This window comes from Phaenicophaeus curvirostris, chromosome 5 (assembly GCF_032191515.1).
Source record: "Phaenicophaeus curvirostris isolate KB17595 chromosome 5, BPBGC_Pcur_1.0, whole genome shotgun sequence".
Taxonomy (NCBI): domain Eukaryota; kingdom Metazoa; phylum Chordata; class Aves; order Cuculiformes; family Cuculidae; genus Phaenicophaeus; species Phaenicophaeus curvirostris.
The window spans coordinates 55970255-55987084 of record NC_091396.1 but is presented as its reverse complement, the minus strand read 5'-3'; the positions used below and the strand labels follow the sequence as shown (position 1 = coordinate 55987084).

The following is a 16830-nucleotide window of genomic DNA, read 5'->3' as shown; positions in this document are numbered from 1 at the left end:
CCTTCTGGTGGCCTGATGCAGGGTGGTGTCCTGGCTCAGAAGCAGGAGGTGTGGCACAGCCAGATCACATAGCACACTGGCCATGGCCTGTCTGGGACCTGCCAGAGGGGTCTCAGTCCCCAGGAGCAGTGGTCTCGCGGCACAGATTCTTCCTGGTTTCCACATCCTAAGGGCTGATTCTGGAGGGGCCGACTGACCATGGCCAGGACTGTGCCTTCTGGAGAGCTACCACCAAGGTGGGCACCCAGGTCAGAGCACAACTGGTCCCAGGTGGCCCCTGCTCTACCTGCTCAGAGCAAGCCCCCTGAAGGAGGCAAACTGGCTTCTCCTGGTTTGCACAGTGAATTCCTTCCTCACTAAGGAACTACCCTGGTGTGGATATGTGCTAGGGAGAACTGTCCTCTTCACATCTTCATGTCAGTGCAGTGTGTTGCCCAGGACTCTATAACTTGCATATGCCACATGAAGCAAACTAATGTCCGTGTTCTCTCTTAAGCTCCTCTTACCCTTTTGATACTGAAGAGATAAAAGCTATTTTGGGAGAAGAAAAGAGCCAAAAGTGCCCGTGGAGGGGATGAACTCCCTCAGAAGCAGGGAAGTCATGCCGTTCTGCTCCATTAGGGAACAGGCAGTTATCTTAGTTTACCAAGGGTATTGTCAGAAGACAAGAAGCGCAAACTCGTGCAGAAAAACATTCAAGAAACCACAGCTTTAGCAGCTGAGGCTCAGGAAGAGAACACGAAAAGGCAAAAGTTGCAGTCCTCCATCATTCTCCGTTCTGATGTTCCCTCCATGCACAGGCCATCTGCTCTGCATCCCACGCTCTGGCACCAGATTTGATGTTTCTTAGTAGCTAGAGGGTGCCTTGACCAGCTTGCCAGTGTGGTCAGAAATCTGAGGTTGCACTCAGTCAAATAATTTACTGAGGTTCCTCAGGAACACAAAGCTGGTAATTCCCTGTGGCCTTTTAAGGATATTCTTGTGGGAAACAACCAGCAGAACTGCCACTCTGTCCTGGTGTAGCTTTCATTATTTACAGTGTGAAACTGTAGAAAGATACATATAACTATAGAAAGATCGCATAACCTGAGGAAGAGTGCATTAGACTAAAAGTCAGGGGATATAATGCAAAGATACAGGAAACCTGCCTACAAGTTGCCTGGGAAATCCAGTTTATTAACTTTCAGTATCCATTTAGAGATTTTGCTCCATGTGTGGAGAAGTTATGCAGGACCTGGCTAAATTCTACTGAGCAGTTAGTGTTCTCTGTGTCTCCAGGGCAGTTTCCTCGCACCGGGCGGAGGGAACACACCGGCCCTAGGAGCAGGGAGGCCGGCAGGCTCCCCCCGAGGCAGGAGGGACCCGGGGACGACCGGGGCAGCAGCGGGGATGCCCCCGCAAACCCCTCTCGTCTCCCGGGCTCCATCCCCGCGCCTGGCGACAGCGGGACCCTCCGGCGCCGCTCCCCGGGGCGCGTTTTCCTGCCTGTCCAAACCCCCCCCTTCCCCGGACTGGTGCTCCCTTCGGTAGTTTTTCTTTAAATAAAAAAAAAAAAAAAGGAAAAGGAAAGGAAAAAGAAAGGAAAGGAAAGGAAAAGGAAAGGGAAAGGGAAAGGGAAAGGGAAAGGGAAAGGGAAAGGGAAAGGGAAAGGGAAAGGGAAAGGAAAGGAAAGGAAAGGAAAGGAAAGGAAAGGAAAGGAAAGGAAAGGAAAGGAAAGGAAAGGAAAGGAAAGGAAAGGAAAGGAAAGGAAAGGAAAGGAAAGGAAAGGAAAGGAGGAAAAAAGAGAAAAAAAGGAAAAAAGAAAAAAGAGAGAAAAAAGAAACAGAGGAAAAAAGGGGAAAAGGAAAAAAGAGAGAAAAAAGAAACAGAGGAAAAAAGAGAAAAAAGGAAAAAAAAAAGAGAGAAAAAGAGAAAAGGAAACAGAGGAAAAAAGAGAAAAAAGGAAAAAGAAAAAAGAGAGAAAAAAGAAAAAAGAAACAGAGAAAAAGAAGAGAAAAAAGGAAAAAGAAATAAAAAGAGAGAAAAAAAGAAAAAAAAAGAAACCGAGGGAAAAAAGAGAAAAAAAGAAGAAAATAAAAATGAAAATAGAAAAAAAAGGGGGAAAAAAGGAAATACAAAATGAAAATCGAAAAAAAAGAAGGAAATAAAAAACAATAATAAAGGCAAAGGGGCGTGTGAGAGGCAGGGCGGGGGCAGCGCGGGGGGGAGCGGCCCGGTCCCTTTGTACCTGCCCCGCCCCGCCCCGGCGGCCCCGGTGAGCCGAGCCGGGCCCGGGGGCGCTCGGCGCGGTTCGGCTCGGGCGGGGCAAGGCCGCGCCTCCCGCCCGCCAGGGGGTGGGACCGGCCCCGGCGCTGCCGCCCGCCTCCTCCCTCCGCCCGTCTCCCTGCCTCCCGAGCCGTTCCGGGAAGGCGCCGGCTCCCCCGCCGCTCCTCGGCAGCGCCGCACCGGCCCCGGGCTCGGCCGCGCATCGCGAGGGGCCGCGGGCGGAGCGGGGCCCGGTCTCCCGCGGCGGGGACGGAGGGACGGGGCGGCAGCTCCAGCGGACGGGGCGCCGGGGACGCCGCTCTCCCTGCCCGCGGTGAGTTGGCCGATCCCTGGGGAGGCTCCGCTCGGCTCCCGGCTCCTGCCGCCCCGGCCCCCTTCGGGGGGGCGCCCCTTTTTTTTTTTCGGTTGCTCCCCCCCTCCTCCGTTTTTTTCTCTCTCTTTTTTTTTTTCCTCTCTCTCTTTTTTTTTTCTCTCTTTTTTTTCCCTCTCTCTCTTTTTTTTTTTTTTTTTTCCCTTTTATTATGGGGGAGCAGCTCTTCCAGACCAGCGTTGCGATTCTCCCTTGCCCGGCGCTCTGCGGAGAACTATAATATATTTCCTCCCCGAGATGCTGCGGTGAATTTTGAGTTCCAGGAAACCGGGCGAACCAAATAATCCGTATAACCCGAACCGTTCGTTACCACGTGAGCGCGAGCGCTGCCGAGGCAGAGATGATGGCAAAAAATTCCCTGGAAGGGTCCAAGGAGGACCTGAGCAAAATTACGGAGGAGGAGATGCTGAGGTGGAGCAAGGAGGAGCTGGTGAAAAGACTGAGGAAAGTGGAGAACGAAAAGATGAACTTAATGGTGGAACACGGCAACTTGATGAAGGACGTGAACCGGCGGCTGCAGCTCCACCTGCACGAGATCCGCGGGCTGAAGGAGGTGAACCAGAAGTTGCAGGACGACAACCAGGAGCTGAGGGAGCTCTGCTGCTTCTTGGACGACGACCGGCAGAAAGGCAAGAAGCTGTCGCGGGAATGGCAGCGCTTCGGGAGGCACACGGCCAGCGTCATGTGGAAGGAGGTGGGCATGTACCAGCAGAAGCTGAAGGACCTGGAGGCGAGGCAGGAGACCCTCCTGCGCGAGAACGTGGAGCTGAAGGAGATGGTGCTCATGCTGGACGAGGAGCGGAGCGGGGCCGGCTCGCGGAGCTCCATCGACAGCCAGAACAGCCTGACCAACCTCAACGGGGGCTCGGCCACCCGGGACGTGGGGGACGGGAGCAGCACCTCCAGCACGGGCAGCGCGGGGAGCCCCGACCACCACCACCACCACCACCTCCACCACCACAAGGCCGGCGACGGCAAGGCCGGGGCCATGCGGAGGTCCATGGATGACCTGTCCGCGCCCCTCCACCACCGGAGCATCCCCAACGGCCTCAACGGTGAGCCCCGACCCTCCCCCCGCCCCCCGCGGCAGGTGCCGCCTCCCGGTGCCGAGTCTCGCCCTCCTCGGCCGTGGGGTGAGGGATGCGGAGCCTAGGGGAGCCCTTGCCATGCCCCCCTCCCCATCCCCGGAGCAGCCCTGGGGGCAGCTCTCGTGTGCAGGGCGGCTGATGGGGCTGCTCCCTGGCTTGTGTTATCGATGTCTGGAGCCTTTTTTTATCTGAAGGGTTGCTGTTGCGTTTTGTTTGTTTATTTTGGTTTTGACGAAAACCAGCTCGAGTTTTCAGGGTTAAATAAACACTGATTTTTTTTTTCCCCATCTCTTCCTCTCCTCCCCAGCCACCAAAATATTTTCATTTACCTTTGTCTTGTTTGTTTGCTAAAGAACCTGGATGAGATTTTTAAAGCGTCTGTTGGAAGTGCAGGTACTGCTCTACAGAGCATCACCTGTTAGCTCCGGGAGCTCTTGGGACAGGCTGGCTCTGGCATGCTCAGCAGTTTTGGAGAGGTGCGACTGCCCCCAGCCCCGTTCCCTTGCTCTGCTTCAGAAACAGGAGGGTTGTTTTTATAGAAGAGATTGCTCTCCAAGGGACGCTGTGCTCGCAGTTTTGTTCAGCCCAGTCATTAAAGCAAGCTCCACTATGAAATCGTGCCAAGCCTCTTCTGACAGTTTGTATTCAAGCAAAGTTTCTCCTGTTGCCTAATAGTGATCAATATTAAAATAATAATAGTGGCATATCTTTAAAATGGAGATTTTCTTTTTTGAAACAAACAGGACTTGGCTTATAGAAGAAGTAGTTTGGCCAAGAGAATTCAATAGGAATCAAACCAGGCACCAATTTAATTAATTGTTGTATGTAAGACTCCTGTTAGTATTCTTAATCCTCTTTTCCAAATAGAGATGACTGTCTTCTGGTTGGGGTACCCTTTCCGCTCCTCAGGTTGGCTCTGAGTGGTGTCAGCACTGGGTGGGTTTACCAGATAACAGGGCCTTCAGCCTTCAGCTCCTAGAGATTTTGGTGGTCCCAGGGAGTGCTGGTCTTTTTTTTTTTTGTTTGTGATTATGGCAAGTCCTTATGCCCTAAGAGATCTGAGGATACGGAGTACTGATCAATGAGTTCTCAAGTTCATGAATTTGCCCTATGTGGTCCTGTTGTCACAGCTGTGTGTCTCCACTCATAGCTGGAGATGTTCCAGACACCTCACTCGCCCAGTAGACAGGGATTGCTGGTTTCAAGGGTGATCTAGTCACCAGATGTTGCAGGATACAACAAGCATCTTTAAATGTTGTTTCTCTCTCTTCTAGTGCTGTGTAAATCAGGAGTATCTGGTTTGTAAATCTGCTGATAGCTTCTGCTCCTGATGTGACTTGACTTTATTTTCTTAAAGCATTGTTTGCTCCCCGGGGAGGCCTGGAGGGCACTTGGCAGATAGTGAATGTGCTGTTACTGCTTTGGTACAGGAGGGCCTGGCAGTTCTGGTGGTTTGTGAACCTGAGACCACATCCCTTCTGGGTATCAGCAGCTGACTAGAACAAAGCCAGTTGAATTCATTCCAGTTAGCACCAGGGCTCTTGTGAGTATGGGACACCACTACAGCCTCCGAGATGCTCCTTAAACCTGGTGTGAGGTACTGTGGGATTCTTTGCTTGGGATTCAAGTCATTCCTGTCTGCATGAAGTGGAAGGATTATTCTTGCAGAGATCAGTCCTCATTGCCACAAAAGTGTGCTGGACGGTGCCCAGCAGCATCGCTCTGAGGGACCTCAGCTGAGTTTCATGTCCTGCCCTATGCAGGGTAAGCGGAGAGGGGGTGGTAGAGCATCTGCTTGTGTGTATGTTTCTGCGCAAGGCTCTGCACCGTTTCTCCCTCTCCCCCTTCTATATAGAAAGGGTGAGTGTGGGTTCAAGCATTTCAGATGCGACCTTAGGTTTTAATGACTTCTGGTTTTGGAGTGCCTGTAGAAGATGGTCTCTGTGGGGAAGCGTCGAAGCTAGCTTTTTGCTGTGAACCTGCCCAGCTTCTTTTCTAAGGGTGGTACAGATATGATCTACGCTTTTAAAGCTAATAATCCTTATAAAGATGCAAACAGGCCTGATCTCTCCACTTAGGTAGTGAAGCTATAAAATGTCATGAATAGCTGTCATTCTCAGATAGCATCGGTATTCAGCAAGGCCATTTCCCCGACTGCCTTTAGAAGTGCCTCTCAATACACATGCAAATACAAAGCTTATCAGGCCCCTCTTTTTGAGTGACAGCAAGAAGTCTGGGAAGGAGGTTTGCCTGGGACCAAGTGGCAAATCTGTTAATCCTGTGACAGTGCGGTGGAGCAGGGCAGGTGAATGGGGAAACCACCCCCAGTGAGTCAGGTGGGCAGTGGAGCTGTCACGGAGCAGCCTTGGCAGCGAGCATCCTTCCGTGTCTCCTGCTGCCGGCTCTGTCTTCCGCCCAGGAAGCTTTTTATAATCTTTTCCTGATGACTGTTTGTGTTTTGGTGTTGTTTGTTTGTTTTTTTTTTCTCCCCCCCCCCCCCCCCCCGCCCCCGGGATAGAACAGAAGGGAGGAAGAGGAGAAAGTGTAGCTTTTCATTTTCAGGTTGCAAACTTCAGTCTGATTTGCAGTTGTCTCATGTCTTTAAAGCACTGGATAACTAGCGTGTGGGTAAAGCAGAGACTGTCCAGCCAGCTCACCCTAATACCGCAGTGAACAGCCCTCATATACTTTCTTACAGAGAGTGGAGGCGGATCTGAAGAGGATGCAGGGCAGAATTTAGCATCTGTAGTAGGAACACAGCAGAAGCCTTGGACAACTGGAGGGGGCAAGACGTGTGTTGAGCTGCTTACGAGATTACTTCTGCATATGGAAAAACTGGAAAGCCCTAGAACTGGAAGCTGAAAAGTGCTGCCCCTGCTAGTGGTATCCATTGGGCTTTGTGAGGTGCTCTGCATTTCTAGGTATTGAGCAGGACTGTTTGGCTTGTTTAGTGCTTTTCTAAAGGAGTCAGGACTATGTTAGCTGTTAAATGCTTCTGGGGCAGTAGCTTTTTAATGAAATCTTAGCAAGTAAAGGTGGATTAAATATTTATTATTTTCTTTTCAGCAGTCCTTTGGAAGTAAGTTGGTAAACCAGGGATTGATTTATTTGTCCCAATGACCCATCCCAATGTGAGGTGGTGAACTCTAGATTTTGTAAGGTGAATTTGATTTAAATGATACGAATTTAAAAAAAAACACAACCAACCCAACCTGCCATCCACCTCCCCTTTGCTCTTCTGAAATCTATTTGCTTTTATAAACTGGCTTATTGGAAGCTGATGTTTACATATTTACTCATGGAAGATAAGGTAATGTGTAACTGATGGTGTGAAAATTATTACTATTAGATGACACATGTAATTTTATGCAGCTCTGGATATTCTACTGAGATCCAAGAGGAAATCGACTTGGTCTGTAAGTAAGTGGTATGTCCATTCTGTATGGAGGATGTATGTATTCTGTGAGCTGGGACCTGGGCCGTGGGGGACAGGAGCACCTCCAGCCTACGTGATGGGAACAGGTCAGTTGCATCAGCATTGAGTGATATGCTACAGTTCTCATAAATCTACCCACAAATCCAGGGCAGAAGTCAAGGCACAGTTGTCCTGTTGTGCTTGTGAGTGCTTGCTTTCCTTTGTATGTGAGCAAGAGTCTCTGTGTGTCCTCAGGTAGCACAGGATATGTCCCTGAACTGTGAGGTGTATGGGAACATTGGGAGGAGTGACTCAAAGCTCCCTGAGGCCAGGGCTTCTGCTGGTTTTAGCCTTGTCTGGCACTGAATGGGGTAGTTGTCTATCCATCTGCTAATGTGGAGGGGTGCAGACTCCTAGCTAGCTGGTGATGTGCCTGGGACAAAATTGTGTATGTGCAGGCAAAGTTTTCAGGCTTTGATGTTTTTTCGTCCAGCCACTGAATGTTGTCGCTAGAACTCTTCTTCGCCTTGCACTGAAGCTGTTGGCTTTGGGTTCCCGCGATGGGCTGGGTAGTTTCCAGTGTCTCATTGACTTTATACCAGCAGGGTAAAATGCTAATGCATTGCTTTATCAATGTAGGAAGCTGTTTTGTTTTGTTTTGTTTTAATTATTAAAGCCATCAAAGCTTGAAAAGTGGTCAGAAAGGCCCAGAAGAAAGCCGTGGGTGCAGCAGGCAGCCTGTAGTAGCAGAGACCTTAAGCTACGGCCTCTTGCTGCTGTCTGCTCCAACAAAAGAAGAATGGTCTCTCTGGGTGAGGGGGTAGGAAGATCTCAGTTCTATTGATTCCCGCTTGTACATGTCCACATATTTACCTAGGGGATATGATATATTACAGTTAAAATGGTGGCAAAGAGAAATGGCTGTTCCCCGTGGGTTAGTATTGATCAGATGTGCAACTACCCTGTACGTATTTATTCTCTTCTTCACACGTCCTTTAGGCCAAAGTCCTTTGTTTTTATTAGCGTATTTATAATCAATATACATATTATTTACTATGACGTATTAATGAGGCCTTTGAGATGAGGAGATGCAGGGGCAGAAGCAAAGGGTGAGGTTCATCTCATTTAATTTGAGATATCTCCAATACAGACTTAAATGTCTGTGTCCCCTTGGGCTTCCTTTATCAGCCATGTGGAGAAAGGCACTTTGGGGTCTTGATTTATGTCAACCGTGCCTACTTAGAAGGGAGAAGAGTTATACGATAATCGTGCTCTTTCTGTCTGCTGAAGGGAAGGCAGCCTGGACAGTTAGTTCACATGCAGCCATATAAGTCAGATGAGAGCGGTCTTGTTTGACGTGGTGTGGTGACTACTCTCCACTCTTCCAGCACAGCTGTGCTTGCCCTGGTGAAATGGAGGAAACCAGCTTTCTCAGCTGTCACCTCCTTGCAATTGCCACACTGCCTGGGCACAGCAGCCTGGCTTAGAGAAAGCCCTGCTCTCTGTGATGGAGACCTGTCAGAGCACAGGAGACCTGCCACGCTTAAGCAGAGGTTTGGCTACTTTACTAATTAATACCTTTCTTATATCAAGAGCACTTTTCATCCTCTGAGCATTGGTTTAACTTTTCTTTATTTGATACTGCTGTATTTAACCTGTTGGTAATTTTTTTGCTGTAGGCTGCTATGTACAATTCCCTTGCGTTTAAACTAGGAAATCTGCCTGGGCTGGTACACTAGATACAAGACTGTTGTCCACCTTTTTTAAGTCCAAATGAGTCCCTCTGATAGGTTTATCAATGCTGAAATCTTGAACACTAAGGGTACAGCTTGAGTTTCTTGTGGTCAGCAGGCCACTCCTCCAAGGAGCTTCAATGGAATATTCCACTTGAAGCATCTGTCTTGCCTGCTCCTGCATCCCTGCTGGGGTACTGCCTGCGTGCCAGCCTGCTTGGCTCCCAAACTTCAGGGTAGCTGATGTCCCTGAAAACAAGGCTTGAGGTACTTAATCTAGGTATTAAATCTAGATATTAAAACTGATTCTTATCAGGAAATTTATTCCTCATAGTAGTGTGGGTTTTTTTTTTTTTGTTTTCCTCTTTCAGTTTTCTATAGAGGTACCTTGCTCTCAGCTGTCCTGTTGAAGGAAAAAACTTGTATTGATTTAAAAGGCAATTTTCTATGGACCTTTGATGGAATTATCCACTTAACACTTGTCAAAAGCAATCAAAATACGGGGAGTAAACTGTGTTGGTTACATGTAAGTGATTTGGTCCTCTGGAGGCATTTCATCAAATAAAGCTGAGCATCGAATTAAATGGTGATCTAATTAAGTGGCAGGCATGGGAACCCAAAATGCAGGCTTGGCAGGTGTTACACTCGATATGTGAGTATGGAGATGAGGGACATGAACAATAACACTGACAGAAACATTGCCTCTGGAAGCTTGAGGGTTAATGCTTTTGTGGGAATAAGTCTGACCACATCCATGCATCCTAAGTGATACTGGAAGTCCTCCCTGGCAGGGAGGCTTTGGCTTTTCATCTGTCTTGGCGTTGCTATGGCCATGCTTGCATCTCACACAGAGATATCCATGGCAGGGTCTGCTGATGTCGCCTCAGACTGGTCCGGAGACATCCTTCTGTACTGGGGGGACCCCTTTGAAGAGGCTTTGGGAGCAGAAGGGTGGACAATGGCTGATCTCGCTGACGGATGAGATGGGGATGAAGTGCTTAAACATTCAGAAATATCTGGTATACATTGTAATGTATGGAGTGAGATGAATGAAAAAAGAAGCCTATTGAAATATACTTAAAACACCTAAGTTGCTGAAGGCTGAAGTCGTAATTACAAGCTCGTAATTGGGCCTTAATGCATCATGCTGCAAAACACACAATGCTGCTCGCCTGTAACTGGGAAGGTTTAGGGGATGCACATCCAGTTTTCCTGTGAATTAACAGTGACTGGCTGGGTTTGCTTCTGCATTCTGTATTTTTAACCTGACTGTTTGTCTGCCAGCCAGAATTCATCCTGCCCTGTCGCCAAATGTCATCATTCCCTTGTGGTTAACTTGCTGCAATTCATGAAACACTTGGCTGCCATAAATAGTTATGTGCAGAGGTTCCTCTGCACGCAGAGCGGGCAGAAATTCGCAGGCAGCGCTCCTAGGCACTCGCACACTAACATGTCCACCAAGAGGAAGTTGACCCACTTCTGCAAATAGATAACTCCTGGCAGAAAAAGTAACACTGTCTCAGATAATCTGTCTTCCCCTTGCCTGCTGAATTGTGAAGCAAAAAAAGCAAGCTCCATCTTCGGAATTAACAGCGATGTGCGCACAGTACTCCCCATTGAAATGAGTGTGTAAATCAGCCCTTGATCTGAGGAAGGCTTAAAATGGCCACAATTCATTTGTATTTTTTTTTTTTAATATAATGAGTGCTATTGTTAGTGAATGAGGTGTGTGGAGTTCAGGACTCAGCTGCTCTTAAGCTGTAGGAAACATTTATCACCATGGCAATTGAAGGCTGCTGTACAGGTTATTTTGAACACTTTTCTAGTGACTGATGTCTGGGCCAGGACTGTGTATGTCAGGTTACACCTGTATGCACGGGGACTGAAGTAGGTATGCCCTTCCCTCCCTTAAACTGCTTCTTGGATTGCTGTTTGCCCCTCTTGGGAAGCTCATTGCTTGCGCTGACTTTCTTGCATTGCTGAGCAGTGGTGGTGCTAAATGTTTATCTTGCTCAGGGACTCCTCTGCAAAGGGTGTTTGTGAAAAATTGTTCTCGTGAAGCAGATTACAGGTTATTTCTTGGTTGGATTTGGGATTGGGACACTGAAGTACTATTAAGAGTGCTGTCAGTATTGTGGCTGTTTTGCCTGGCATAGCAAGTGGTTGTAGATCCTCCTTTTCCAGGGAACTTCTGGTGAGATTCAAGTGATCCTAAATCTGATATTAATTATCTTGTTGTCTGTGTGGGCTTCTCCTACAGGCTTGTAGGACAGGATGTCTCCTGATTGCCTGGAGTGGCTGTGGTGGGAGAGGGCTGTGCTGTCTATAGCAGAGGGAGCTCCCGCAGCCAGTGCTGGGCTTGTGGCATCAGGGCTTTGGCGAGCTGGAAGCTGCAGTTGCAGGGGTGACACGTTAGCTGTCTTGTGCGGTTGCATCAACCCTGGCTTGCTGGCAGAATTAGTTCAATGAAAGCTGGAGTGTTCCGAAAAGCCCTTCAAATGTTGCTCCATCCCCCAGTTCCACGCAATGCTGCTCAAGACTGCATACTGCTGCCTTTCTCCCTATTTCATCCCAAGCTCCTCTGCTGCTGGTTTTCATTCACATGCAGGAGGGTCAGCAGAATGTGAATATTTACAGAAGATGGAGGATGTAGTGTATGGATTAAGCAGATGGAGGAGAGTTTAGGCTGGAATGCAAGAGAAGGTACTTTGCTGCTCTTTCAAACCATCTCCATGGCAGTAGGGTGCTCCAGGTCTGCCTGTGCCTGGGGGTTTGGCAGCCACATCTGACCTGTCCCTGCCTTCCTGGGGCAACACAGGGAATGATGAAGAGAGCTGTGGAGTGGGTGCTGCTCTGTCATCTTGCTGCAGAAGACCTATAGAGAGGAAAGGAGCAGGCAAAAGGACCCCTCAAAATACAGCAGTGAAACCAAACTGTTATTTCAGAAAAGAAAAAAAAGTAAGCCTTACAGCATTTCCAGTCCCCAAAGTGTAATATTTCTATGGAAACCAATGCAGCAGGAGGCTTGCTGTCAATCTCTAACCTAGTGGGTTGACTAGATTTAAAAAATGTTTGTCCTTCCCCACATCTTCCATCCTGGATCATCTGAGGGTAGGTTGCTGTATAGCACAGATGCAAGGTTAAAACTTGAATTCCTGGTTTCTGACTCTCCATTAAGCGCTAAGCAGTCTCCGGAGGGTTGGTATCTGTCTTTCATCTGCAGTTTTTCACTTGTTAAAGGTACATTTCATTCACTCTTTTACACTTATTGGTAACACCCCTTTCCTACGATTGACACTCCTGTGACACTGTGCTCCTTTAAGGATGCCTGTTTAAGGTACCTTTAAGGTTGGTACACCTTGGTGTCCAGAGGAGTTATGGCAGGGACACTCTTTGACTTGAATGGACTTAAGACTTAGACTCTTTACACTTGCTTTAATCTTGTATTCAAAGGAGATCCATAATGTCTTTAATCTCCAACAATGGACATAATCTGGCCTATCTAGGTAATAGTCCGCTTGATTTTTGTGTAGCCAGAGGACTACCCCTAGTTATGTATATGTGCAACTATTTACCATTGTTATGTAGATGTTGTCACTGATTTCCTCCCACTTTTGTTTTTAGTAGGATCTACTAAAAATGGCTCCAGGCCAACCTCTATGGAAGCCCAGTGTTTGTGCCAGAGTAGCATTGTCAGATGCTAGCAGAGTATCAGTAATAAAATTTTGGTTGGTGCTGAATCTTTTTCAGCTCCCCTAAGAGAGGTGTTAAGAAAATCTTATTTTTATGTACACTCTTAAAGCACTTTAGTGATGTACAGTATTCTTTTGTCTTCCTGGTTTCCTTTTCTTATCTCCTTTACAGGGGTTTGCGGTCTCATATTTATATATTTCCCAGCAGCTGACTATAACTTTGATCTATGCTTTGGATCTGCAGAGCTTTTAATCCTTTTCCATGGAGTTAAAAGCTTCTTTGCTGTTGAATGTGATACATAGTTATAGGTTACACAGTCTTCACCGGTGGCTCATACATTGCACAAAGATGGCATATTGTGAAAACCTCCGATAAAATGTCCCCTTGTTAGTTTGTCTGACTGCAACTTAAAACCGGCATGGGAGTAAGTCAGTTCTTCACTCCTGTGCAGAACGCTGATACACCTGTCCTTGCTGTTGACGTACCTATGCACTCGCATTATTTCAATTATTAATTCATTTCTTTGTGATGTTTATGTTTTAGGCTACAAACCAGTTGAGTATTTCAGCCAGTGCAGTAGGGTTTCTGTCTTTCATCTGATAACATTTGTGGTGTTTTCCTTTTTCATTCTCTTTACTGCTTGTTACATCTCTTAAAAGGTGGGGATTGTTTTTTAAAGACTGAACATTTATTTTGCTTTGATGTCTTGAAAGATGATAATGTATGCCTTGTTTGTGAGGATCTCTTCTGGAGAGGCTGCAGGTTCCACCTCAGGAAAAATATTGATTTCTGCAGCTTTCAGTCCTCTAGGGCACATGGAAGTAGCTGCATTTGTGTGACTGTATTCAGCTGTCTTCTGAAAGTTGTTCTTACTGAGTTTTTGGTGTAGCTGTTTGCTTTCTGGATTCTGAGCGGCTTATTTGGAAGTCTCCCATGGTTGTCTCCTGTAACAAAATGCAGTCCTCTTTTTACGAGGTCAGTTAAGATTGTATTATTTTAGGTATAAGCTTTAAAATAACAAAGGGATGGGTTGCATTGAATTGGGACTCGGATTTGATGCATTTTCTCATTGTAACGTGGCCTTCTGATATAGTCTTGTATAAATTACATGATCTGTGGTTCTCTTTTTATAAAACCAGGATAACGTTTTTCCTTTGCCTTCTCCAAGTTGCTTGTGATTTGTTGGATCATTTATAACGTGCTTGTACAGTGCTAAACAGAATTACACCCTTACCTCCAGTAGGGCCTCTTAACCATTGCTATGATACCAGTGATAACAAACAACACAGGTTTTCAGTTATAATCAGCTAGCAAAGAAGGAGCAGCTTTTATAGTAACTAAAACTCCAGACGTTTGTAATTCCCAGTTTTGGAGTTACTTCAAATCCTGTTTCAACTTTAGTGGGATAAAAGTAATTTATGTGTTGGGTGCTTCTTTCTGTGTTGTATATATTTCTTGGGACTGTGGGGTGATGAAGGATGGACAGACTCCAGCCAACTGTCAAACATAGAAACTTGTCAAATAATAATTCTCCCAAATAAGCAAAATAAGACCAAGAGCAGTGTTTGTCTCTGCAGCTGGAGACAAGTGCAGAAAGATGCTGCTGCTGTTCCAGCAGCAGGTTACCTTGATATCTCAGAGGATATTGAGGACAAGATATCTTGAGGACAAGATTTGTTGTTATTTCATCTCATCCCATCTGCATTGCCCAGTTGAGTTTAAACAAACACATATGGTATGATAATGCTGTTTATCTGGCAGCCTAGTGCAGTTCCAGCTGAGGTGGAGAACCACAACTGAGAAGCAGTCACCGCAAAGCAGCATTGTATTTGCTGTAATTGCTGAAGACACCTTTCCTCTTTGCAATTACCTGATCCCTTGATTGCTGTATTTCTGATGCTGATGATGTGGTAACTCTTTACAAGCCCTGACAAAAAGTCATCAAAGTCACTTTTGGGTGTGAACCTAGTGTTTCTTAACTACCTTCTGCTTTTATTCAAGTAGTGGAATTCAGGGGAAGGTTCTATTTGACAGTGTATCACAGAATCATTAGGAGGGTGACAAGACCGTTGTAACTCTTCCTAGGCAATTATGTGTGAAAGGATGTCAGTATGAGTAGTATGGGAAGTTAAAAGCCTTAATTTTCATTTGGAATTGAAACCCTAATGACTTTCCACTCCCACAGTTCATAAAAACCTTGTTTCAGCCTCAAGTTGACCAAGGGAAGGGGGGGGGGGGCGGCTCTTTTATTGCAGACTTTTATTTTGTGCAGGATTATTATGAAAAAGCAGATTTATGAGTCACTGTTCTTTGAATAAAAGATAATTACTGTAGTATGAACCTCAGAAAAGTGACATTTTATGACTTCACTGCTAGCCACACAGTGTAAGCTTTTGATTTCTTTCTTTGCAATTAGTTAAGTTGAACAACATCTCTGTTTGAAAGGACTAATTATATTCCTGTTTGTTGTTTGCCTTGTACTCTAAAAATGTTTTCTGTATGTAAAGCTAAGCAATGTGGGAGGGAGAAAGGATCACCCCAAATTAATGCTATTTAATTATTTAAAATGATGGGTGTAGATCCTATGGGGTTAAGTGGATTGTTGTATTCAGTCACATCCATCACTTACAGTGTAGTAAGGAAGAGAGACTGGATCACGCAAATCCTTTTCTTAACCCTAGAATGATAATTAAGTTCCTCTGGAAATTTGTTCTGTAACTGAACATTCCTCTAAGTAATGATGATGTTTAATCTGTGCTTAAATATAAAGCTATGTGTTTATCCACTTCTGCATGTTTTGTTGTTTCTTTTTTTTTCTTAGAAGTAAAGGGAGCATTTTTTAACTCAGTAGTGTCTGCTGCTTTACGCAGGTGAGAGCTGAGGGTGGATGGGTATGTAGAGGTGGAACATGCAGGTCACAGTCCTGCTTTGGCTCTATGGCAGCAGGTCAAGAGTTTGCACAACTGCACGTGATCCAGAGCATCTCTGGTTTTGGGGATCTGCCTGACATACCTGAAGGCATCTTCTGTTTAAAGGACAGGCGCTCAGCGTTTTCAGTGTTAAGTATTCTGAACGCGATCAAGCTTTGCTCTTGGAACTATCTGAGGTGACTAGCTAATTTTCTTGGACCCAGGGCTGTACGCTTAAGAAGGTGCCGCTGTAGAGCTGTAAATGCCCTGTTTGTTGGACCTACGCTGTAACGAGCTTTCTGATCCCACAGTTGTGGAGGCAAGTCTGCTCAGAGTCCTTCAAGATGAGGAATGGATCATGTAAACAGCAGCTGAAGCAGTTGGAGAGGCCTCTTTTTCCTTCCAAATCGTTATAGTGTCTTGGCCAGATTGGACAGGGAAGGTTTCCGATAAAAAATCTGGTGTCCTATGCTTTCATTCTGCCTTATTTGGATAAAAATTAGAGGGCTGTCCTTTTTTAATTTTTTTTTTTATTTGGCAGTTCAAAGTGAAACAAATGCAATAGTTTTGGGAAAGGCTTGGAGCTGGCCTAGTAAAAGGAATGTTGTTTAAAAGGTAAAACTCCCTTATTGTGTTATACTTAAGGATGGCAATACTTGTATTTGACCTTTTCTTTTTAAATGAGATATTTCATTTTTGGATTTAAACCAAAACCATATCAAACACAAAGAGACAGGGTTGTTCTACAGATGTTGTCTTTGACAGAGCTGGAGGAAAGGGCTCAGCGAGGTGGGATGTGTGGTCTGGCACAATGGGCTGTGGAGGTGCCGACCTCCTGGTGGGTCTCTTCCAATCTGGTGATTCTATGATTCTATGACTTGGTGCAGGAGGGTAAAGAGTAAGATGACAATTGAGGGGACTTCTGTCAAGCTCAGGTGAAACTCTCAAGCAGCCCTTGTGCTGAGCTAGGGGGAAGATGTCCTCACCATGGGTGAGGAGTTGGTGGCAAGAGTGGCCTGCCTAGCTAGCTGAGGATGGAGTTGGAGACCACCTCAAAGGGGTCTGGCAGCAGCCTGGAGGAGGAGATGGAGTAAATGAGTCCAAAGATGTGGTTTGGGAGCTAGCTGTTATTTTTAACAACCAATTTCATTGAACTGGATTGAACTCCCTCCAGCACAGCATTGATGATGGAGCCTGGAGCTATAAAGATTGTATTTTGATCAGCAAGTCAAAAGCAAGTCTACCACTAGTTATGAATACATTTTCAGAATTGCAGGCGAAGGAGATCTCAGAATAATAATGGGCAGAAACAGTTGCCTGAAGGGACCAGCTTCCTTGATAAATGCTGGAGGAGGTG

The 16830-nt window shown here is 46.3% G+C and overlaps 1 protein-coding gene across 1 annotated transcript in view; it reads left to right on the top strand.

Moving 5' to 3' along the window:
- The first annotated feature begins 2835 nt into the window (after positions 1–2835).
- The window catches only part of CCDC85C (coiled-coil domain containing 85C), a 112127-nt gene continuing 98132 nt past the window's right edge, over positions 2836–16830 (top strand). Inside the window, exon 1 of the mRNA XM_069858824.1 lies at positions 2836–3690. Within this exon, the coding sequence (XP_069714925.1) occupies positions 2976–3690 (715 nt within the window). The 5' untranslated portion in view covers positions 2836–2975. The remainder of the gene's footprint in view (positions 3691–16830) is intronic.